Source organism: Mirounga angustirostris, unplaced genomic scaffold (genome assembly GCF_029215605.1).
Source record: "Mirounga angustirostris isolate CCGP_5_RB_7025 unplaced genomic scaffold, mMirAng1.0.hap1 SCAF_9, whole genome shotgun sequence".
NCBI lineage: Eukaryota > Metazoa > Chordata > Mammalia > Carnivora > Phocidae > Mirounga > Mirounga angustirostris.
The window spans coordinates 83,458,502-83,484,973 of record NW_026991717.1 but is presented as its reverse complement, the minus strand read 5'-3'; the positions used below and the strand labels follow the sequence as shown (position 1 = coordinate 83,484,973).

The following is a 26,472-nucleotide window of genomic DNA, read 5'->3' as shown; positions in this document are numbered from 1 at the left end:
AAAGGCTGTATCTTTTCAGATCAATTCTAATCTAAATAAAAAATAGCTAAATACTGTATCACTTCAATTATAGGTTAGCAGCCTATTCAGCAGAATGGGGTGGTCTATTCACTAAACGGCATAACATGGTTATTGTTCCCCTAAGCAGCTAGTATACAGATAATTTCTAGTTCCAGAACTACTGCATTCACGGAGGAAGTGGCAATTGTATTGGTCAACGCAGTACTGGTAGTTTGTAGTACAGACTTACGGTACAGGTTACAGTAACCTGTCAAGAAGATTAATTTAGAGCTTGCTTGAGAGAGAACAAGAAAAACATGGAGGAGTCGTTTACAATGGTCCAGATTAGGTAATGAGGCTCTAAACATGGCTGGAAGTGTTAAAAACGCTCATTTGTTCAGAAACCATTTTTGAAACCATGTAACAAATACAAAGTCAGCTGCCTTTTCCAGATTTGTGTCCAGCCACTCTCCCGTTGCACTCTGCTCCAGGGACAAAGCACCATTCCTGCCACTGCTCCAAACACACAACTGAGCCTCAGGCCCCTACACTCTAGCTTTAGCCGAATTCCCCCTCCATTTGCTTGAAGGATAATAGAAGATTTTAATATTTATTTCATGCTCACCAATATAACACTGGGTGCTGTCCTAAGCATTCTCTATATCAACTCATTTAATCCTCAGAGCAACCCTGAACACAGATGCCACACTTTTCCTCATTATAAAGATGAAGAAACTGAGGCTTACAAAGGTTAAGTATCTTGCCCGAGGGTGGCAAAGTCAGAAGTGGCAGAGTCAGAATTTGAATTCGGACCCTCTGGTTCTTCAGCCTATGCTCTTAAGAGCTAAACTTTTCTCATTCCTTGAGGCTAAATTCATTTCACCCCGGCCCTAAGACCTCCCTACATTTGCAGACAAAATTGCCTCACCTCCTTGTGCCTTAACACCTGGCACTGACACATTTCTAGTACTTGTAATTTTCCATGCTTCAAATCCTCCACTTCTCCCACGACAGTCTACAGGTTCTAAGTACAGAGACTGTCTTATTTCCTCATCTGAAAACTGGAATAATAATCCAAAGAGAGATGTATGAAGATTAAACAAGAAACATCCATAAGGCACCTCACATAACACCCAGCACAATGAAATCTAGCTTAGTCTCACACAAAGATCCTAGGGAAATTTCAATGTTAAAAAATAAGTATATAACTTAAAAATATCTAACTTGATTAATTAGTAACTCTAGAATGAAATGCCTACCCTAAGGGAGCTCTCTTTTGGGTGGCTAGAGAGGATATATATGCTCATTACACAACCCATGAAGTCCACAGTAAACCAAACTGAATCCAAAAAATGTAAAAAGGAGACACACCTCCTTTTTCATCCGGTAATACTCATCAATGGCATATTGGTATTTTGGGGTGCTGATGCCCAAAACAGACGCAATCTTCTCTCCAAGAAAGTCACACACTAAAGATACAAAAGTTAAATGGCAAAAAACAAACAAAAAAACACAAAAGTTAATGGCTTATACAATTCCATAAACACTTCTTGAGCACCTTCTGTGTGCAAGGCATTGTAAGAATACAAAAGATTATGAACACTCAATACATCTCTTCTGTGTCTTCCTTGATTTCCTCAAGAGGCACTAGTGGCTCCTTCTGGGTTCCCAACAACACTCTGCTCACACCTCCAATTATACATGTATCACCATGTATAATTACATGTCTATTTTTCAAGAAAAACAGATTCTTAGAGGGTTGGGACATCATTAGGCTATGGGGGAGTAACGGCTTGCACTGTAACATTCCCTGAGTGCCTGCCACATGCCAGGCACTGTGAAAGGTTAGACTCAGAGAGGCTGATGAAGGATCCAAAATGTAATCCAGGTCTGAAAGTAAAGCTTTTCCTTACACCACACTGTCTAGTAATATTGAGTGCTCAGTAAATGTTTCTTGAATGAATTACTATTCAAAATTACCTCTAATAAAAAGCAAAAAATGGTAGAAGTCCTAAGTTGATAATTCATTTCCTTCAAATCTGACTTAGTTTATAGCTCAACTTAAGATACGAAATATTAATGAAATTAAAAATAAATGAATTATATAATACAGGCTCTAGAATAGTCAGAGTAAGAATAGTATCAGTAAGAAACCATATAACAAAATAGCAAAATAGTTGCTAACAGAGAAGGTTCAAAAACATAAAAATTAATATAAAATAAATTAATAAAGCCATTTTTCAGTTCTCTAAAAAAACCCCACAATTTGAAACTGAAGAATGTTTTAAAGTGAAGTACAAGTTAGATTAATATCTTCCAACGCTAGCTAGCTGCTGAGAACAGAGTGATTAATTCCCTATTGTTTCCCCTTCACTTTGGAAACACCCCATTTGGTAAAGTTCTTGTTCTTGGAGCATATTATAGTAGTTATACAATATTCAAATAGAAAAGTAATACCTGAAAGGGTTGACGTGGCAGCTCGAAGCATGTAAAACCATAAGTAGGGGCCCCAGGTGAGTTTTGTCTGCAACAAAAAGTCAGGTTAGCAAACTTCATACCTAAACCCATTCTGTATATTTAGGCCAGAATGAAGTAATCAAATATCTGGTTGGCACACAGAATATTCTATAGATAGTATTACAGACTACAATCCAATTAAACATTTAAAGCTCTACAGACAGAATTCTACAAAGACATTTTATATTTACCCATATAACTACCACCACCCTAAGCCTGTGGAATAACCAAAGAAAGTAGCAGCCACTAAAATGGAGTTGGTAAGTCATAGTCTTATTTATGAATTGACAATCTAGAGCCTCTGCTCCTGTCCTGCTGCTTTTTTTGTCTTCAGTGTTCATAAGCACATCAGAGATAGAATGCAGTAAATACAAAGGGACCTTAAGAAATCATACAGTACAACATACTTAGAGTATAGTAAGGAAATTAAGATTCAGAGAAAGTAAGCAGGATAAGTAAGAGCACATCAAATGAACTTTCAATGATGGGAAAATAAGTGACCAGTAAGTGGCAACGTGAGCTCTTTTGTTTCTTTAAGGATTAAGAAGGGCCCAGGGGTGCCTGGGTGACTCATTCGGTTAAGCGTCTGCCTTCGGCTCAGGTCACGATCCCAGGGCCCTGGGATTGAGTCCCGCATCAGGCTCCCTGCTCAGCAGGGAGCCTGCTTCTCCCTCTCCGGGCCACTTCTGCCTACTTGTGCTCGCTCTCTCTCTAACAAATAAATAAAATCTTTAAAAAAAAAAAAAAAGGATTAAGAAAGGCCTAGACCATATAACCCAAGACAAGCTCAGTGTATATTTAGTAAAGTAGGACCAATGGCAGAAGGCAATCTACACTGCACAATTCCGTTGTTAATCTTGGTGCTGTCATTCCCATTGAACACTTCTGTGAAGCTTGCCACACAGACAACAGTTTGCTTCTGTGGATGAAATCAGTAATATAAGCATGCTTCATCGTACTAATATTTCTGTTTACCGAAAGAAAGTACAGTATAGAATAATCGCTCAAATAACAATAATTATTATTAATATTATTTTAATATTGTTTCCAGGAAGGAGAAAAACAATGAAATTATACATAATCTTCTTAGCTAAGATATATATTCATGATTATAAGGTATTAAAACAGCAGACACAAGAATATCTGTAAGTCTGGGTAGATGGGCTAAAGAGAAATGGGGGAAACACACAACAGTCTTCTCATGAAAAGCAGGTATGCAGATTTCTGTGATAATATTCTTGAAAAGACACAGAAGTGAGTTAGCTCTTTTATCTCTATTTACCCAAGAATGAGTGTCCAAGCAAACAAATACATTCAACTAAAAAAATACTGTATACTTATGACTCTCTCAATCAAATCTACTGTACCTTCTATATTCAGAGCTGGAAGCATTTCTCTTACTTGGGGATAAGGGTTATTTTAGGGACTCTGTTTAAGATGCTCTCATCTTAGTGTTTACCTTACAGTTTTTATAGCAAATGGGACAGTGCAGTAATACAGGGAATGGAACCAGTCTCTATAACACATGATAACGACAGGGCCAAGAAACTACTTAGAAAAGGATTAAGTGGGTTTTTGAAGGAAAGCATATATTTCCCAGTGGACCAATTCTCCTGTGGTTGTTTCTAGAGAGAACAATTGTTAATATCCATGCAGTGACTACCAGAGAGTCAAACCTGCTCCAGAGCTGAGGAACTGGATAAGGACCCCTGAATAACATCTATCACTGTCACACACAATTACACAGAATGAATGTATGGGGCTCTTGTTTAGACACTGATCTTACTGAATCAAAAGGACAGACGACTCAAGAGCCTACACTGGAACCTTGCCACCCCTGCCAGCATCACTACCACCACCATCACCCCAGTACTAAGAGAAACGGGCCAGATCTTGGGCTTCAAGACCTCCAGTTTATGGTGCAAACTCAAGCTGATTCATTTCTTTCTCCAAAAATTTAAGTATCCATCTCTTCCTGAATAATTGAGTATCCACCTCTTCCTTAACAAGAACTATTCAGACTTGCTATCTTTTTTTGTTTTTAAACATTTTTTTAAAGATTTTATTTATTTATTTGACAGAGAGAGACACCGCGAGAGAGGGAACACAAGCAGGGGGAGTGGGGGAGGGAGAAGCAGGCTCCCCGCCGAGCAGGGGCTCAATCCCAGGACCCTGGGACCATGACCCGAGCCGAAGGCAGACGCTTAATGACTGAGCCACCCAAGTGCCCCAAACATCTTATTTTTATATTACAAAAGTAATGCTTATTTTTTATAGAACACTTAGAAAATGGAGCAAAGTATAAAGAAAATCTAAGTCACCCATTTTTCCACCACCTGTAGATAATTATCACTAACATTTTAGTATATTTTCCCAGTCTTTTCCTGAGCACGTATGTTTTTACAACATTGTTGTGTTTTCTCTATCCTGTTGTTTTCCCCATTTACAATACTGGTATTTAACCAAAAGGACTGAAATCAGGAGATATTTCCACTCCATCTTCACTGTAGCATTCTTCCTAATAGCCAAGAGGTAGAAACAGCCTAAATGTCCACTGATGAATGAATGGATAAAGAATATGTGATAATATATATAATGGAAAATTCAGCCTTAAAAAAAGAAGGGGATCCTGGGGCGCCTGGGTGGCTCAGTCGTTAAGCGTCTGCCTTCGGCTCAGGTCATGATCCCAGGGTCCTGGGATCGAGCCCCACATCGGGCTCCCTGTTCCGCGGGAAGCCTGCTTCTCTCTCTCCCAACCCCCCGCTTGTGTTCCCTCGCTAGCTGTGTCTCTGTCAAATAAATAAATAAAATGTTTAAAAAAAAAAAAAAAAGAAGGGGATCCTACCATATACAACGACATAGATGAACCTTGAAGACATTATGCTAGTAAAATAAGCCAGTCACAGAAAGACAAATACTGCATGACAGAACATCAATCGGCATTTCTGGTCTTGCCCACAAGCCACCTATTACTGAGCCTAAGTTTCAGGTGAGTGCAGTTGACAGGTGGGAGCTCCCTTCTTCTGTCAGCCCATTTATGGAATGGAGGCTTTACCATGGGCATGGTGCCACTGAGAATCCCAGGGCACTGACAGCCTCTGTTCATGAGGCAGTGAAAAAAACCAAAAAGATCTAAGGCTACTGCTCCCCACCTTCACCAAGCACTCAGCTCCTAAAGTAGGGCTGTCACTCAGGAATGCAACACTGTCCCTAGCCCCAACTTCAGAGCTCTGGCTAAGAGGTTTTGCCCAGGAGGAAAAGTAGGCCATAAAACAGATAGCTCCTAATCTCTTCCCAAATGAACTGACTTCATTTGCAACAGAGCTGGAAACGTCCAAGCCCAAAGGGTGCTCTTAAAATCAGTGGAGACTGTGGTGAGAGGTAATTGAGAGGAAGTTCTTAGATTCTATGAAGATGCAGGCTAAACTAAAGGCTGGCGGGGTGGGGGGGGGGGGGAGAAGGCAAGGGCAGTACCCAGAGTTGTTGCAATATATTGTCTAAAATGTACAAAAAATTAAGAGACATACAAAGAAACAGAAGTATACTCTATGCACAGGGAGAAAAGCAAGCAATAGAATCTACCCATGAGTGACTAGATGTTGGATTTAACAGAAAAAAAGTCAAAGTAACTTTTATAAGTATGTTCAAAGAACTAAGGAAACCATAATTAAAGAAATAAAGGAAGGTATAACAATGCTGCATTGAATAGAGAATATCAATAAAGAGATAAAAATTATTAACAAAAAGGGCACCTGGGTGGCTCAGTCAATTAAGCATCCGACTTGATTCGGCTCAGGTTCATGAAAGAGAGCCCCACGTTGTAGGGCTTCGCACTCAGTGGGGAGTCTGTTTCTCTCATTCTCTCTCCCTCTACCCCTACCCCCATGCTCTCCCTCTCTCCCTAAAACAAATAAATAAATCTTAAAAAAAAAAATAACAACAAGAACCAGATGGAAATTCTGGAATTGAAAAGCGCAATAACAGAAAAGCAAAATTCAGTAGAAGGGGCTCAAAAGAACAAAAACAACAGAGATGAAGGGAATAGACAACTCAATAGTACCAGTTGGAGACCACTGTCAGTAACGAATAGGACAACTAGGCAGATCAACAAGGAAATAGAAGACTTGAAAAACACTATGAACCAACCAGACCTAACAGACATCTACTGAACATGGGACCTAACAACAATAGAATCCACATTCTCAAGTACAAACAGAACATTCTCAAAGACCACATGCTAAGCCATAAAACAAACTTCAATAGATTTAAAAGGAGAGAAATAATACCAGTATATTCTCCAACCACATGGTGTGAAATTAGAAATCAAGAACAGGAGAATCTGGGTGGTTCAGTCGGTTAAATGTCCAACCCAGCTCAGGTCTTGATCTCAGGGTTGTGAGTTCAAGCCCCACATTGGGCTCCAAGCTGGGTATGGAGCCTACTTAAAAGAAAAGAAAAGAAAAGGAAATCAAGAACATTAAAATAATAAAATAAAATAAAATAAAAATTAAATTAAATTAAATATGAAAACTTAACAAATATATGGGAAGTAAATAACATACTCTCAAACAACCAATAGGTCAAAGAGAAAATACTTTGAGATGGATGAAAATGAAGGTGTAACATACAAATCTTATGAGACATAACTAAAACAGTTCTTAAAGGAAAATTCATAGCTAATTAATAAAGAAGAAAGATAACCTAACATTCCACCTTAAGACACTGGAAAAAATAGAGCAAACTAGACATAAAACAAGCAGAAGGAAGGACATAATAAAGACTAGTGTGAAAACCAATGAAATGGAGAAAAAACAAGAGAGAAAATCACTGAAACCAAAAGCTGGTTCTTGGAAAAGATCAACAAAATTGATAAAACTTTTGCTAAACTAAACCGACCAAGAAAAAAGAAGGAAGACCCAAATAACTAGAATCAGAAATGAAAAAATAAAAAGGACTATAAAGAAATACTATGAACAACTGCATGACAACAAACTTGATAACTTATATGAAATAAACAAAACTACCAAAATGGACTTAAAAATAAGACAATTTCGGAATCAAAAAGCTGTACACAACGAAAAGCCTAGGCAGCTTCACAAGATGAGGTCTACCAAACATTTAAATAAGAATTAATACCAATTCTTCACAAACTCTTCCCAAAAAATCAACCAACAAAAAACCCAGAAGAAGAAGGAACAGTTCTTAGCTCATTTTATGAGGCCAGTAGTACCCTGGAACCAAAACCAGACAAAGACATCACAAGAAAATTATAGACCTGGGGCGCCTGAGTGGCTCAGTTGGTTAAGCGACTGCCTTCGGCTCGGGTCATGATCCTGGAGTCCCTGGATCGAGTCCCTGGATCGAGTCCCTAGATGGAGTCCCGCGTCGGGCTCCCTGCTCGGCAGGGAGTCAGCTTCTCCCTCTGACCCTCCCCCCTCTCATGTGCTCTCTGTCTCTCTCATTCTCTCTGTCTCAAATAAATAAATAAAATCTTTAAAAAAAAAAAAGAAAAGAAAGAAAATTATAGACCTGTATTTTTTATGAATATGGGTGCAAAAATTCCCAATAATTACTAGCAAACTAAATCCATCAACATATGAAAAGAATTATATGCCATGATCAAGTGGGTTTTATCCTAGGAATGTAAGGCTAGTTTCACAGCCAAAAATCAATGTCACCATTATCAACAGAATAAAGAACAAGGCAGTTCCTCAAATGATTAAATATAGTGGCAATTCCACTCATAGGTACATAACCAAGAGAAATTAAAACCTGTATCCAAATGTTCACAGCAGTATTCATAGTAGCCAAAAGGTGGAAATAACCCAAATGTTCATGTACTGACAAATGTGGTATATCAAAAAAAGGAATGAAATTCTGACACATGCTATAACATGGATGAACCTTGAAAACATGCTAAATGAAAGAAACCAGTTACAAAAGATCACTTGTTATATGATTTCATTCTATGAAATGTACATAATAGGGAAATCTACAGAAAGTAGACTGTGATTATCAGGAGTTGGGGAGATGAAGGATAAGGAATGATAACTAAAGGGTACTGAGTTTCTTTCAGAGGTGCTGCAAATGTACTAAAACTGACTATGGTAATGGTTGTGCACATCTATGAATATACTAAAAGCCATATCACTGTAACTTTAAGTCAGTGAATTGTACGCTATGTGAACTATTGAAAAACAATAAAGTTTGTTTTTTAGGCAAGTAGTAAGGATGCATTTTTTTCTATGCAATGCTTTTATTTTTTAAAGATTTTATTTATTATTTATTTGAGAAAGAGAATATGTGTGAGCAGGGGAAGAACAGAGAGAGAGAGGGACAAGCAGACTCCACACTGAGCGTGGAGCCCAATGCAGGGCTTAATCCCACAACCCAGAGATCATGACCTAAGCCGAAACCAAGAGTCAGTTGACTGAGCCATCCAGGCGCCCTATTATGCAATGCTTTTATTATCACTCTCTATGTAATAGAGAGCAACTATTGAGACCATGACTTCTAAAAACATACAGATAAATACAAATGTATACAGACAAATAAGAATTAACCCCTTCAAAGTAATTTAAAAGAAAAATACTTATTCCAACAATTCTCCCAGTGCATGAAACACCTCTATAATAGTCTGCATGCATTTAGAAATGCCATCAGAGTATACTGCACGGCCCTTTGAATATATTCCATAGTAGAGACTCTGGATCTAATATTTTTTTAATAACCAAAATCTATCAAAAGCCAAATCTAGGGGCCCCTGGGTGGCTCAGTCGTTAAGTGTCTGCCTTCGGCTCAGGTCGCGGTCCCAGGGTCCTGGGATCGAGCCCCATATCGGGCTCCCTGCTTGGCAGGGAGCCTGCTTCTCCCTCTCCCACTCGCCCTGCTTGTGTTCCCTCTCTTGCTGTGTCGCTCTCTGTCAAATACATAAATAAAATCTTTAAAAAAAAAAAAAAGCCAAATCTGATGAAATACTAGTAGTAACATTTTTTAAATCAAATACAAAGTAATAATTCTCTATCCTGCTACCCTTCTTCACAGCACTTTGCAGTCTGGTAATTATAGTATGTATTTATTCCCTGCCTGCCCACTAGCATACAAGAGCAAAAATTTGTGTTGCCCATGCATGGCTGTATCACCAGGACCTAAAACAGTACCTACTAGAAAGTCAGTAAATATTGATCAACTAAACTCTCCAGAGACTACTTAGAAGGACAACACTACTTTTAAAGAATGTACAGCTTGCCCTATAATTTTATAGTTAAATCATGTATAATTTAGAAATTCTTAATTTTAGCTGATGAGGCACATAAAGTTAAGAACTGTACACTCCTACCTTCCAATCAAAACTTGGGGCAATGATGTGAAAAAGAACTAACTGACAAATCCTAAATTTTAGGTGGAAACTACTATGGCAGCATAGTCCTTAATTCAAAGGGACTGGAATTCAAGCACTCTATTTAGTAAGATAAATCTTAAAGAAACCTAGCCACCCTGACAAGAACTCTGACACTCAAACTATCTCAGACTACTGAAATGCAGAAATATTTCCATCCATATTTGTAAAAATATTATATTCTACCAAAATCATACTGCATATTTTTATAATCAAAACATAGTTGAGGGCGCCTGGGTGGCTCAGATGGTTAAGCGTCTGCCTTCGGCTCAGGTCATGATCCCAGGGTCCTGGGATCGAGTCCCGCATCGGGCTCCCTGCTCCTTGGGAGCCTGCTTCTCCCTCTGCCTCTCTCTCTCTGTCTCTAATGAATAAATAAATAAAATCTTTAAAAAAAAAAAACATAGTTGATTTAAACCTCAAAAGGTCCCTACCATTTGATGTTTAAGAGGAAACAAATCAATTGAGAAAACTAGTGACAGTGACTTCTTAGCGCAGTAGGCAGGGTGTGAGTCTCATAAAAAACTACTGACAAAAGCATCAGACCTACCGGATCAACAGTAGGCAAAACATCTTTCTTCTCCGGGCCGTCAACCTCATCTTCATCTGTGCTGTATTCTTCCATTGTTTCACCACTTACAAAGTGGATGACTCTCCTCGGGACTTTCTTCTTCTTTCCTATGACTCCCAGTTCTACATTTTCAAAGCCTCTTTCACTATTCATCTAATGACAATAATAAGTTAAGATAATGAGTTTCAAGGGAGGTTAATTTTCTTTCATATGGCAAACAAATTATTGGTTGCTTTATTTTAGGGAAAAAAGAAACATAAACCAATCCTTAAATTTTTTTTTTAAATTAAGACATCATACACACACAAGAGTATCAATAACATAAATGTAGAGTTTAATGAATAATAAGGCAAACATCTACATACTCACTGCTGAGGGTAAAAAATAGAATTTAACCAAATAAACTTTTTTGAAGTCAGCAGCTAAGAAATCAAGCACCACACGTCAAAACATAGCAATTCCAATGCTATATAATATGCAAAGACACTCTGGACATCAGTCATTTTAAAGAATAATGTTATTTACAGATTAATGTGTAATATCAAAGGAAAATCATATAGATGCACATATACGTGTATTAGAGACATAAAATAAAATAACAGTTCATGGCAGGGAACTCTCCTAAATCTTTGGATTTAGGCTTAGCTACATGTGGACAAAACAAAACCCATTCGACTTAACTCTGCTTCTCTCCTTTTCTCAAAACAGGAGTTCCAAATTAAAATGCCTTTTAAGGCCAAGCGGCGCCAAAAGTGAGCAAAACTGAATAGGGAAAGGTTGACCCTGTGGAGAAAGCATTCCCAACGAAGACATTTAAACTGAAAAAAATGTTTTAAAGCACTGTGCAATCCAAATAAAACTCATTTGTAGATCAAATCTGGAAAACAAGCCATAAGTGTTCTATAGCTGAGCTTTCAGATTTCTTAGTCAATAACGCATAGGTGACAACAGAGTTTTCCTGACAGTAAAAGGATTTTACAAATTTTAGTACAATAGTCTATGGAATTCTAATTACATCCAAATTTCATTCCTAGGCAAATACTATTTTTACCTCAAATATATACCCATGTTCCCAACTGAAGGTAAATGCATATTGTGGGAGAGGACAAAGAGCTTTTCACTGTTATCTTGCCTCAAGTTTTAACTCCTAAGAAAGCCTTTATTTCATCTCCTTACTAGAATACTTCAAAAAGGCACAGTACAACTGTGAAGAAAAACCCAGCAGTGGTTACTCCTAGGGACAGGTACTGAGACAGGGGAGGAGGTACAGGTAAGGGAGTAGTCATGGGGACCTGTTACTCTTTTTTGTTTTTTGTTGTTTGTTTTGTGATGAGACTATGCTCATGTATTACCAATATAATTTTAAAACTAAACCAAACAAAATGATACAGGACTACAGGACTGCAACAATTAAAGTCCACATTGGCGGGATTCTCTAGGATGGTCCAGAGTTCAAAAATTTTGTCCTCTATAAGGATTCCTATACTTGTGGATATGACCACACAATTTAAAGCCATGGATGTTGTTCAACCAGTAAGAAAGAAAGTTCTCTGAACTGCAGTTGCAGAGATGGGATTATACTGATAAAAATAGTGGACTAGAATTGCCCAGTTATGCAAATATAAGTAACTTCATTTTTGTCGTATTTCCTCTTAATCCTCTAAGTTCCTTCTTAGAAAATATATATGACTCTCTATTCTTCAGTTCCCAAAGGTAAGTTTAGTCATTAGCCAGGATGTGAATCCAGGCATATCCAACCTAAAAACCACATGCATTGTTCCACGACACGTGAAGACATCACTGACAGCAACTATAACTGCTGTATAGCGAACTGAGATCATGAAAACCTTGACAGCATGGGCTATCTATGTATTAACCTGAAAAAACAAAAGCCACAATTCTCCCTAGCCTGTCTTGAGAGTTCAAACAAATCCCAGCCCTTAACAACGGAAGACCAACCCATTTATAATGTCCATAAACAAAATGGACAACGAACGGTCCACCATGGGGACACCTGGGTGGCTCAGTCGGTTAAGCGTCTGCCTTCGTCTCAGGTCATGATCCTGGGGTCCTGGGATGGAGTCCCACATCAGGCTCCTTGCTCAGTGGGGAGCCTGCTTCTCCCTCTGCCTGCCCACTCCCCTTGCTTGTGCTCCCCACCCCATCTCTCTGACAAATAAATAAATAGAATCTTTAAAATTAAAAAAAAAAAAAATGGTCTACCAAGTTCACCTGGTCCCTAGACACGGTGAGCCATTCCTGCTCTATCTCATTTTTCCCCTTGAAATAAGATTTGGTTTATGGTTGTTCTGACTTCAACGTTACCTTCTGAACCATTACTCAGATCTCTGGATCCCTTCACAAGCAAGGGAAAGTCAGAGAAGTTGGGTGAGATCTCCAGTCGTCACACTATCTGAATGGATCTAATGCCAAAGCAACGGTTCCAGTCAATGAATAGAGCTGAGACCTTTCAGGGTACATCACCGTGACCTGTTCCACCACCACAGAGCAGAAGCAGCTTCTCACTGCTCGCTCTAGCAATTTCTCATTGGCTCAATTTTTCCTTCCTTAGACAAAGGCAAAGGAGAAGGGCTATCTCTCACTGGCTCAACTACTTTACCTTCCCTAGACAACTTTAATAAATCAAAACATTCCAGCTGGATCATAACAGTATAAACTTAGCTACTATCTCCATTAACTCTCACTCTTGGGTATATTCCTTCCAAAAGATTTTTTTTAAACCTACAAAGGTGAAGGCTGAAATATGATTCATACTTTTATCTTTTTTTTAAAAGATTTTATTTGTCAGAGAGAGAGAGAGAGCACAAGCAGGGGAAGCAGGAGAGGGAGAAGCAGACTCTCTGCTGAGCAGGGAGCCCAATGTGGGACTCAATCCCAGGACCCTGGGATCACAACCTAAGCCGAAGGCAGACACTTAACTGACTGAACCACCCAGGCGTCCCTTGATTCATATTTTTCATTCCAATACCAAAGTTAGTTAAGTTTAAACAAAACTTTGAGTAATATTCTCTATACATAATATATAATTAAAAATGGATTTTATTTGCTCTAATAACATTTCATATAAAGATTTTTAATAAGGAGACTTTTATTTAAGGGCTTTCTTTAAAAATTTTAATATTAATTTTTGATACATAAAACCCAAGTTTTAGGTTTATCTTCTTAAACGGGAGTAAGCAAACTTTTTCTTAAAAACAAAGGCCAGATGGTAAATAGTCTAGACTTTGCAGGCCATACAGCTTCTATCACAACTACTAAACTCTGTGAAAGCAGCCATGGACAACACATAATAATCAGGTATAGCTGTGTTCAAATAAAGCTTTATATAATTATAACAGGTGGCTGGTGGGATCTGGCCCATAGGCTATACTTCTGTCAACACCTCATCATAAGGAACCAAACTGGCAAGTAAAAAATCTGTGAGAGACAATCTATGGCATGTGATTCTGACCTCTACTTAGGGAATAAAAAAGGGGAAACAGAGAAGGGAGGCATTGATGGATAAAAGCAACCAGAAAATTAATTTGTTGAAACATTTCCAACAATTATAAATGAAAGTTATTCTCTGAATTTTGCAAATGTTTCTTTTTTACAGATAAACAATAAACCTATTAGTAAGAAATATTTCACTGTCAATATTACAAATTCCATTTTTTTTTTTTTTAAGATTTTATTTATTTGACAGAGAGAGATACAGCGAGAGAGGGAACACAAGCAGCGGGAGTGGGAGAGGGAGAAGCAGGCTTCCCGCGGAGCGGGAGCCCGATGCGGGGCTCGATCCCAGGACCCTGGGATCATGACCTGAGCCGAAGGCAGATGCTTAACAACTGAGCCACCCAGGCGCCCCTACAAATTCCATTTTAAGAAATTCCAAAGATCTGAAAAAAAGAGGTTCCTAACACCAGAAAATTAATAGATGCATTGTCAATTCATTTTTTATCAAATTTTATGATTAACCACCAGACTGTAAATCTGTTTTATCTAGTCTCCTGGGGCCTGATTTTAATGGCAATCTTCTTTTTATACACTTTCATAGCACCTAGAACTTCTTTAAAACATGTACTACACATCATGGATTTTATTCTGTATCACCTTCCCCAACTAGGTAGCTAGCAACACAGAGGAGTAGGCACAGTGTGTATCCTTCACTGCTATATCCTGTAATTTATAGTGCCTAGTACATCATAAGTTCTTGGTAGCGGAAGTGCTACATAAATGAATGAGTAGTACTGAAATTTGAACTTCTTTAATAATACTGAGCCTCAGACTTTGGTTAAAAGTTTAGTCAGAGAACTTGCCTGATAAAATGTCACAACAGGTACTGTATGGCCTGGTTTAAGATGAAATTCTAAACACAGAGCCAAGCTCCTATTTCTTACTCCTTTCCCTACACTGCACTTGGAATTTCTCAGTTCTGACAAACTGATGAAGGACAGCAGGCTCTCCTTCCATCCAAGTCCCCACCCCACTGGCCTCTTTTCTCTTACTATACTCAAAAGCATAGATCTGGGGTTCCCAGAGATGTTTCTGCTTCAGGAATGTGAATGAGAGCAAAAAGGGAAAGTTAGAAAATAGTTTGTATAGTATGAATCCATTTGTGTTTAACACAAAAGAAGAGATTATATATGCACAGGAAATCCCAGAATGATTACAACACAAACTTACTTTTGGTGAATGTGAGATACTGGCCACGGGAGTATTCCTATAACTTTCTACTTTCTGCTCAACGGCCTCCTTTATTATTTAGATATCTATTATTTTTTTCAACCAAAAATATGAAAATAACACACTATCACTAAACCAAAAGGAAAAACCTCTCTTCAAACAATATTTAGCTGGTAAATCAATACCGGTATGTTTACTTTGCTATTAGAGCAATTCCAAGCTTGACGCAGTGGTGAAAACAATTACAGTAACAGAAGGAAAACTCAAATGGAAAATACACCCAGGACCGTGGACTTAGAGGTCCAGTTCATCTGTACCTGTCAGCAACAGGTCTCAAATGAAAATGAATCTACTCAATTAGTGTTGCCACTGAATTCCTTCTTGCTGGTTACTTTCCTCCTTAAGTAGGAGACAAACAAGAAATTCCATATAAACACTAGTATGTGGAAAAGTTTTTGTGCATGCAAACTACATCTTATACTACAAGAGCTATACTCACATTCAGGCACTATTTATTCCCTTAGGAATCTGTCGTTTGGGGGAATGTCTTACTAACATTTTAGTAGTTAGTGTCAAAAATGAAGCTACTAAAAAATAGGCTTCATTTTCACTGAAGGTGGGAAGATTTCTACAGAGGAGCAACTCAGGTTTTTTATGGCCCAAACTGTATACTCCTGAGCTGGTTTCAGTTAAAGCAATTTCTTCATTAGTTTTACCTGGCCAAAGATTCTAAACTATTACTTTAGACTACCAAATCCAAAACAAAACAAGCCTCCAAACCTTACCTAATTCTCTAAACTTGCGCCATCCAGCACAGTAACCACCAGCCACATGCGGCTAATTGCTCCCATAAAATGAGAATAGTTCAAACCGAGATGTGCAGTACGTGTTAACACACACACAGGATTTCTAAGACTCGTACCAAAAAGAGAAATGTAAAACACCTCATGATTAACTTTCACATTAATTACGTACTGAAGTTTTTTGTTAAATTAGATTCAATAAAATATTAATAACATACAATAAAACATGAAAATTTGTTTTTATTTTTTTAATATGGCCACTAGAAAACGTACAATTTACAATGTGGCTCCCATTAGGTTTCTGCTGGGCAGCTCCGAGCCTTGGTTACCTCGCGGGTGAAATGGGGATAACGCCCACATCATGCAGAAGTTATTAGGATTAAGGGAAATAAAGCCTGTAAACGCTCAGCACATAGTTGCTATCAGCCTACCAAAGGGCACAAGCCAGGTCAGGCGCTTACACACGCAGAGGCTGAGAAGTGTCTGAAGCCGCCGTCACCTGGCTTCCAGTTACTCTAAGGACAGCCTTGCGGGGACACGCCTGCCTTCTCTCGCTCGCAGACCCCAAGCTGGAGCAGCACCCCCGCAAGCCCCACGGTCTGCGGCGCGGCCAGCGGAGGGGTTGCGGAGGGCCGCCCGGCTGTGCGGAGGCGTCCGCCCTTTCCCCCAAGCCGGCGTCTCTGGGCAGACGTGGGGCCACCGTGAGAAGGAGCCCCGAAACGCATCTCCGGTGGGCGGCCTGCTCGGGGGAAGGCAGGGCAGGCCGAGAGGGCAGCCGGCGGACGAGACAGACACGAGACGGGGCTCTCCTGCCCCCGCCTCCGCGCCGCCGCCTCCCTCGGCGGCCGCACTTACCTGCCGAGCCGACTCCCTGAACGTCGCGGCGGCCGCAGCTCCCGAGGCTGCAACTGCTTCTCCTCCTTCCGCACGGCTCGCGGGCTCCGGGTCCATCGTCGTCGCCGCCACAGGGCTGCTGGCGCTGGCAAGATAGAACGTAATGGCCGATCAGCCCATTTCCCTCTCCGCCTCCCCACCCAGGCGCGACCGAGCCGGCCGTCACCAAGTGGGACTCACCGGCAGCGCCCACCTCGCGCCACGCCCGGCCACGCCACGGCAGGAGGAGCGGGGCTGCCCTGATGGGTGGGACCGGCCTGAGGGGCGGGGCCGGCTGGCGCCTCGCCCCCCAACTCCGGCTCCTCTGACCGCCGCCTGGGAGGCGCAACGACCGGCTCGCGCGGGGCGGAGCGAGGCGAGCAGCCTGCGGCACCGCTTCCGGCCCAGCCCACGTCCGCAGCTCTCGGAGCCGCCGCCTGGCACCGCCGGTGACGTCATGCCTCGTACCTGCACCTGGATCTTGGCGTCGGCATGTGGGCGCAGCCGGCCACCAGCTGCGTTTTGGGCAGTCGCTCTCCCAGACCTTGGTTTCTGCACTTACAAAATGAAACAGCCTCGTAGTGTGCCTCATAGGCTTGCGAAAATGTATTTTAAGATGTAAGGCTCTGCTCCAAATTCCATTCCTAACATGGATGACAGTCTAGCCAAAAATACCCTTGAAATAAGAGCCTCAAAAGTAAATTTTGTTTACACTTCTCTGAAATGCTTAAGTATAATCGTAGAAAAAAGTTAAGTGACATCTGAAGGAGAGTAAAGGGTAGCAGCAAGATTCCATTTTGAACAATATGAGGAATATTTTATTATCTATGTCTTTGGGGCGCGTGCGCCCGTGTGTGTGTCGGGTCATGCCGGTGGCGCGCGCGCGCGCGCGCGCGCGTGTATGTCAGGGGTCATGCCAGACTTTTCCCAGTGTTCACCCAAATTAAAGTCATGAGCAGGGATTACAGCATTACTCACACTCATTGGAGCATTTCCAGGTACATGTTCTTTTATTGTAGTTTTAGTATGAAAGTTTTCATACAAGTTATTGTGAATTGTAGAGGTGAAAAATACATTATTTGGCCACAGGGAGCTTTTTATGAAACTTTAAATTCCATTTGTATGCCAGTCAAAATTCAGAAATACTCTCCAAAGTTACGGCCTGGTACATGTTATTCTACATGGCACCAACAGGTCCAACACCCCTGCAACCTTAAGTATTCCTTTCTCTCTTGTACAAAAATTATTTTTTTATTCTCTGCTTAATATTTTTGTACACTTTCTATCCTGCATATAACTATAACCTAAAAAACAAACCAAAAACCTTAAAGACAAAGTTGATTATTTGAAAACCATCGACATTTTAATAATTGGTTGGAAATCATAATCCATATTCTGGTAATAAAATCAAGTTAGCTTGTTGCTAATGTAAACAAGTTTTAGTAATATGATCTGATGCTGCCTGGTGGCCCAAAACAGCAAAAACAAACTGCAATAAATTGAAAAGGAGAATAAAGAGCCAATTGTTCAAGACCTTATGATTTGGCTTTCATAAACAAGAACAGTTCTACATTACTTGTACTCAAAATCCCTTTCCTCTTATTGACATCAACAATATTATCAAAAATTTGTGGAGTGTTTATAAATGCATGATTTTATTTTGCAAATTGACAAACATCAAATTACAATTTTCACTGCTGAAGCAGAACTTGTTTTCAAAGTTTACAAGTATATATATATATAGTTAACTGAAAATTCAAAATGCAAGTCATATCCCAACATGAACTGTATTTCCTAAGAAGAGTTACTTTTAACACAAATGGCTGAAGAGCAATCTATTACAAATGAAGGACTGGTAGCGACAGAAAAGCATAGAAATTCTAATGATCTTGGGCATTTATATTTTTGTCATTATCTCCAGACTGTCATACCTCAACTAAAAGTGGGCAAAGCAATATGTCAAATCTGTCCTTCATTCACCTTGTAGTATAAGTTGTATTGTATCACTATGACAAAAATACATCCAGGTATTAATATAATTTATCTACTTGAAAACATAATTGTGGTCTAAATTTATCACTTAATGGTACTTACAGATCGAAAAAAGTAAATTTAGATCTACCTATTTCTCTGAAAGGCTGGGAAAACAAAGCTGACTAAAATTCGATAACCAGGAATGTCCATCAAATAAAAAACAAGATTTTCTTATGGTTTTCACAAAGCTACATATCTATTTTATCTTTCTTTTTTTTCTTAAGCAACATATTTCAATAAAAAATGTTTTTAAGGTTACCCATCCCTCCAATAAGGGATCACTGTCAATGATACATAAGAAAAAAATTAGATGGTAAAACTAAAAATGCACTTTAGGTTGACTTTAAGCATAAATTGTTAAATAACAGTAGTGGCTCCACTTTTGGAGCCCAATATCACAGGTACTGTGCTGAGGACTTTCCTTGTATTAACTCTACCTCACGACAGCTCTATAATAGAGATGCTATTATAGTTACCAACATTCTACAGATGAGGAGACAAAGGCTCAGAGAGATTAAGAAATTTGCTCATGGACACAGCTGGTAAGCAGCAGAGCAAGGATTCAAACCCAGGCAGCCTGATTCCAGAGCATATACTCTTAGACACTCTGCTCCTCTGGGAATGAAAATGTCCGACAATGGGCTATTAGGGGCAGAAAATTCCTACACCAGGGGCGCCTGGGTGGCTCAGTTGGTTGGGCAACTGCCTTCGGCTCAGGTCATGATCCTGGAGTCCCGGGATCGAGTCCCGCATCGGGCTCCCTCCTTGGCAGGGAGTCTGCTTCTCCCTCTGACCCTCCCCCGTCTCATGTGCTCTCTCTCTCTCATTCTGTCTCAAATAAATAAAATCTTTAAAAAGAAAGAAAAGAAAATTCCTACACCAGAGGTGAATGTGATATTTGAAAAGATTTGGATACAAATAATCAAAGTGTGTATATTTTTGGAAGTCTATTATGAGAGATGGCCATTTGTAAGCTTTAAAGCCCTATATTTAAGAAACAAATGAAAATACCAAGTGAACATGTTTTATTTGATGCCATGTGAGTACATTTCTTCTAATTGGAATTTGGTCAGATTTTCTTGTCATGGGAATGGACTATTGATATTCAACTAGCAGAATTTTTTATATGGCATTAGTCAAAAAATATTACTTTCTTTGTACACTATGCCTAAACACAGCAATCTCAATGTTGAAAGCTAAACATATTAATCTGAAGTCTGTAGAACTGTAGGAGTCTTCTGACAATAATTTTAAAAACCATAATAAAATAAATATATAAATATTTATAATTTGTATATTTATAATATATATAATTTATATTTTATATTTACTTTTATAAATTTATAATATATAATGTATTAAAATAAATGCATATTTTATTTTTATAAAAATAAAATATAAAGCTATAATAAGGATTGCCACAATTAAGGATGCCTTTCCATGTAATGTACACAATGACTAACACTGATATACGATATATAGAAAACTTAAGGGAGTATCCTAAGTTCTCATCACAGAGAATTTTTTTTTCCTTTTTCCTTTTCCTCTTTATATTGTATCTACGTGAGAAGATGGGTGTTAGCTGAACCTATTATGGTAATCATTTCACAATATATGTAAATCAAACCATCATGCTATAATCTTAAACTTATACAGTGATGTATGTCAATTATTTTCAAGAAAACTGGGGGAAAAAAAAGATGTCGTTTATCTCAGGGCAAGATCATCCATTATTTAACACAGGAAGAAGGAAATTGCAGAAAATCAAGAGACACACATCAATGGAAGGATTTCGCACTTCCTGTATTTCCTATGAAATGGAGTGTCAAGAAATTTGACAGCTATTTCTTGAACCACTTCTGCCAGAAATGAAATTCTGACCCCCTTAATTGATTTCCCAAGTCAAAAATTATGGGCCCATGAATATATCCAGTAACAACTCTTACTTCTTTTGGGTCACTGAAGAAGAAATTTCTCTTATTCAATAATTAAAATCATAAAAAGCAGGCAAGCATGGTTCCTAACCTATGCAGATAGGCAGACATTGCATGTTCTCCTTACTTGATGCAGACAGGCAACCATTCTCTGGAAAGAGGCTCACAAAACTTGACCATGTGTTGCTAAAAACTATCCCACAGTCACAGGATATTACTCCCTTCTGCTTTCCATGAAAAGGTAAAAAGCCTTTGTGCCCCAGCGTCAGGGGAGTCTCAGGCCTCAGGCAGGAGATTTTCTTAGCATCAGGCTCATCGGAATTATCCCTGTTACAGGCAGGTACTGCTGTGTAATCACTTGGGTATTTTGCCATTTAGATCCTACCACTACCAAGAAAGGCATTGTTTTAGGGATGCCTGGGTGGCTCAGCTGGTTAAGCGTCTGCCTTTGGCTCAGGTCATGATCCCAGGGTCCTGGGATCAAGTCCCACATCGGGCTCCTTGCTCAGCAGGGAGCCTGCTTCTCCCTCTGTCTGCTCTGCCTGTCGCTCCCCCGCTTGTGGTCTCTCTCTGACAAATAAATAAAATCTTTAAAAAAAAAAAATGCATTGTTTTAGGCTGAGAGAACCCTGTAAGCCAAGTGAAGCTAAAAAATAAATGCTTTCAAAATGGTAATTTCAAATGGATAGAGAAGAGTAATGAGAAAACTGCAAACAGTAGCACAGACATTCCAAACTCAAAAGAAGTGTGGCACCAGGGGTGCCTGCGTGGCTTGGTTGTTAAGCGTCTGCCTTTGGCTGGGGTCATGATCCCAGGGTCCTGGGATCAAGCCCCGAGTCGTCTGCCTTTGGCTGGGGTCATGATCCCAGGGTCCTGGGATCAAGCCCCAAGTCGGGCTCCCTGCTCAGCGGGAAGCCTGCTTCTCCCTCTCCCACTCCCCCTGCTTGTGTTCCTTCTCTCACTGTGTCTCTGTCAAATAAATAAATAATATCTTAAAAAAAAAAAAAAGTATGGCACCAAATGAATATGATCAAAGGAAATGTGCCATAATTACCAGCTTACAAAGTGTATTTTCACTTTAAAAGTACTGAAAATTACCTCATACTCAATATACCCATATCACAGTAAGAGGTCAGTAAAGACAGGGCCTAGATTCTTGGGTTAGCAACTACTCAACACTGAGTACAAATACTTACCTACCCCTAAATGCAAAGTGTGGGAAAATAACTATCATAGCAAAATTTCACATCACATCAATAACTACTTAACAACAACCCACAGACTACACATCTAGAAGCTAAATTTAAAATTAAACCCCCCCACATATGAGATATAAATTCATCATTCCTGTAATTCGAAGAAGATATTAGGTTTGACTTTAATGCAATAGCTTAATGTTGAGAATATGGTAATTGGACTTTAGAACAAAATTTTGAAGATGACAACTACATTTCAAATCCAGTGAATGCAAGCAATGAACATCATCTAGATTTGAGCTGTGATGATGGATTTCTAGTTTTGGATATAACTTATTTGGCTTTATTAATAATTATTTCTAGATTTTAAGGAAGATCAAAATTTACATACATTTTGTTGTTATTTAGCCATGATTCTCACCGACAGTTTTTATTAGAGCTTATCCAAATTCCTTGGTTACTTGTCTCATACAAACTGTAAAATATTTGATTTATTCACATATACAAGCATCAAGTTAAAATTCCTTTGCATTTATTTTAAATGGTTTGTTCCATTTTTTACTCAAATATTTGTATGTATTAAAGCTATATGTAAAAGAAATTCAATTTTATTTTTATATTATGGCTTACTTTTTAAATCCTCTACATTCACTGAAATAAGGTATTAATATTATATTAATTTTACCAAATATGCAATGATGAGACTTTAGTTCTAGTAAATTTCCTGCTTTTGTTCCCTTTTGTATATAAGTATTTATTGACAATATCACATTTCTTTTTAGCTATGGGGCACTATACTTCTCTTCAAGATTAGTACATTACTGCATACCAGACCTAGGAACTCCTCATTAAAATACACTGTATTTATTTGAACAAAATAATGATTATGCAACACACTTTAAAATATTTTTGCTACATATAAAAAGTATTTAATTTTTTCCAAAAAATTACTCCATAAAATTGCAATGCATTGTGTATACTTACCTTATCTTATATGCCAGCAAATATGATAGTTCCAGAAGAATACTGATATCCATCACATTAAATTGCCCATTAATTTGCCCTTTGTTGGTACTATAGTTTGTTGAAATTAATTTCTGAGGTTTTGTTGTATAATTATATAAGCTGAGAAAGCTTAGGAATTATACCTAATTTTATGTTGATACATGTTTAATTAACATTATAATAAAATTCAGGAAGAATCCAATGTTACACAATATTAGATCTAGCTAGTAGTCTAAGCTGGGACTATAACAGGTATCAAAAAGCTTAGCAACCAATTTTAACAATAGTAAAAAATAAAAGGAAATTTGGTCAAATTATTTGATTTTGGTATATGGTACTTATGCTGTTAAAACATTAGTACTTCGACAAAAACTGTGAGGATGGAAGGATAGCTTTTGTAACTAAAGATGTCAGATTGAGGAATTAATGTGGTCAGAATTTTAGATAGCATCTCCAATTCCCTCATCTTACAGAAGAGAAAAAAAAGATACGGAAGCTGAACTAGGAGTTCTGGTGTCCTTTGCCACTGTAATTTTTGCTTCTGAAAAATACAATTTGCACCAGACACAAAAATACTTATAAAACAATGAGCATCAAGTATGGCTAAGTGTCTCATTTTCTTCTTTGGTCAAAGTGAAAAGTGGTACTCTGAGGATAGAAATCACAAAAATGCTTGCCCAGTAAAGGTGGTATGCATCAATTCAATTAGAAACTAATTTGGAAAACAGTATTTTCTCATTAGCAAATTTCTATAGCTGGACCTTTTGATGACACTTCTGCAGAACACAAGATACATCATTTATATAGGGTATATAATAATGTTCTATAGGGATATGCTAATTTTTAGCTGGTAAAAATAATTTAGTGGAATATAAAATCTTTGCCCAAGTAAACAAGAAAATCTGTTGCATTCCTTATGTCATTACTTTTTAAAGATACTTCAGCCTATAAGACCTTTTTAAAACACCTAAATTATAAAAAATTAATACTATAAAAACTAGCCATTTATTTCACTCTTCTACTACTACAAATCAATCCTTTGCTAAAGATCAACCCATTACAGCTCAAAATACACTACACCATATGTATAGTCTTCATGATGTCATTAATCAATAAGTATAATAATTATTCTAGTATTTTTAAATTAATTCCATAATTTATTTAAATTTTCTAAATGAACTGTGTAGCAATCCAAAGTAACCAACAACCAAATCAACATTATATGCAATTATTTTCTCATTAGGAAGGTCTATATGTTAACTATCACCAAAGTACATCAGTTTTGTCAAGCAGATTTTTTTGGTGTGTGATAAACAACAAAATCGGCTTTTCAAAAAAAAAACAAATATTGCCATTAAGGCTTCAAATATATGAGGTAAAAAAATGGAAGCTATATACAAAACATCATATTATAAACTAACTAAATTCGCAATTTCAATTTAAATGGCAGGCCTGAGATTTTCTGTGGCAAAATTACCGTAATTGTTCTAAGTTAAACAAAAATTCCTAATACTAATGGTTAAGTTATTCTACGACATTTCTGCTTAAAGGTATACTTGTAGGGCTAGTTTTGTTTTGTTTTTGAGTAGGCTCCACGCCCACCGTGGAGCCCAACACGGGGCTTGAACTCATGATCCTGAGATCAAGACCTGAGATCAACAGTCAGATGCTTAACCAACTGAGCCATCCAGGCGCCCTATAGGACTAGTTTTAAGTGACATAGAGCCGTTGGTTTTTCTGTCTGCCTTTTAATGTGATCCACTGATAAATTTAAATCATAAAGGAAGTTAACAACCCCTTAATTTATAACGAGTTTGAAGTTTATTTTACAGCACTTTTATTGACACATCATGTAACTACTGACCAGGACTGTTTACAAATGTAATGCTTGGCCTTTGAGACAATTAAAAACTTTTAAGTACTAAATTTTGTATCATGATTTGTTTAACTTAAGAAGTATTATGATGGTGAAAACTAACAGAAGAAAACCCGAAGCAAAAATAAAATGATTTCCACAAAAACTATATATTCCTCCCTTGTATCAAAGGGAGGGAGGGAAGTAGGAAGGAAAAAAGAAGAAAAGGAGAGGGGAAAAAAGATGAGAAGAGGAAGAAAAATGGCAACACAGGCAAGAAAAATACTTCTTTTTTTTTTCCTGTTTGCAAAAAGGAGGGAAACTCTGAGGTCTCAGCAAATAATGTAATCAACTGAGTCAGTTTATATTAAGGCATCTTCTTTACATATTATTGAATCCCATCATGCCTTTCATATTGCCAGCAGCACCCTGTTGAAACTGCCTCATCATTGACTGAAGTCCTGCCATTCCACCTAGAATAAAAATAGAGTAAAATCAGATAATTATTAAGTGGAACTTGAAAGATATATTTCTCTTGCCAAATAAGTACTTTAACTTCTAAAAAATTTACTGGGATCTGACTATAATTTGGTCATCAGCCTTAAAGAACATACCAATTAAAAATCTGTATTATCACCAGTATCCTTATCTATAAAACAGAAAAAAAATAACCTACCTCATCAAGTTAGAAGGAGTAAATAATATATGAAAAGATCTTAGAACAGTACCTGTCACACAGCAGGGAATCAATAAATCTAAACAAAAGAATTTTTTCTGGGGCGCCTGGGTGGCTCAGTTGGTTAAGCGACTGCCTTCGGCTCAGGTCATGATCCTGGAGTCCCTGGATCGAGTCCCGCATCGGGCTCCCTGCTCGGCGGGGAGCCTGCTTCTCCCTCTGACCCTCCCCCCTCTCATGTGCTCTCTCTCTCTCATTCTCTCTGTCTCAAATAAATAAATAAAATCTTTAAAAAAAAAAAAAAAGAATTTTTTCTGGGAAGTCCAAGAGAGTCTTGTTGTAAATAGTAACCAATTCTGGGGAGTGGAAGAGTTGTTTCACAGGACTTATGGGAAGAAAAGAGTTCACCATTCATTAAACATCTATATGCCCAGAGCTGATAAATGCCTTCATATACATTAGCTCACTAAACTGTCACAATTTCCTGATGAGATATTATCTGTGATTTTCAGAAAATTTAAGGAACTCTCCATAGGTCACATAGCAAAAGTATAACTGGGTTTCAAAATCCTTATATAATTTCAAAGTCTCATCATTGAAAATACCCAGATTCCAAACTAGGGCAAAAGGTCACTGGAACAAACATTAACAGAAGATGATGAAGTATCTTGCTCAAAAATAGTATCTTGCTCAAAAATCACACAGATGGCAGCAGAAGAGGGAATAAAATCTCAATTATATAGCACTATTACAACCATTCAACAGAATTCAGATGGCCATTTCCCTCAAATCATACATCTTTTGAACAGATGTTCATAATATCACAACAGAAAGCTTTTTTTTTTTTTTTAAAGATTTTATCCAGTCACTTGACAGAGAGAGACACAGCCAGAGAGGGAACACAAGCAGGGGGAGTGGGAGAG

General features: G+C 38.2%; 1 protein-coding gene across 4 annotated transcripts in view; it reads right to left on the bottom strand.

The window, feature by feature from the left end:
• The window catches only part of LOC123861521 (signal recognition particle subunit SRP54), a 68,938-nt gene that overhangs the window by 2,307 nt on the left and 40,159 nt on the right, over positions 1-26,472 (bottom strand). Inside the window, exons 1-5 of one of the 4 annotated variants that reach the window (XM_064570945.1) lie at positions 17,064-17,189; positions 16,832-16,955; positions 10,467-10,640; positions 2,458-2,524; positions 1,372-1,469 (exon numbers count right to left, since the gene is read on the bottom strand). In XM_064570945.1, coding sequence (XP_064427015.1) covers positions 1,372-1,469; positions 2,458-2,524; positions 10,467-10,640; positions 16,832-16,927 — 435 coding nt within the window. In that variant the 5' untranslated portion in view covers positions 16,928-16,955; positions 17,064-17,189. Of the gene's footprint in view, positions 1-1,371; positions 1,470-2,457; positions 2,525-10,466; positions 10,641-16,831; positions 16,956-17,050; positions 17,190-24,838; positions 25,347-26,472 lie in introns of those variants that run through there. The other 3 variants (XM_045900713.3, XM_054513670.2, XM_045900705.3) reach the window with 3 other exon arrangements.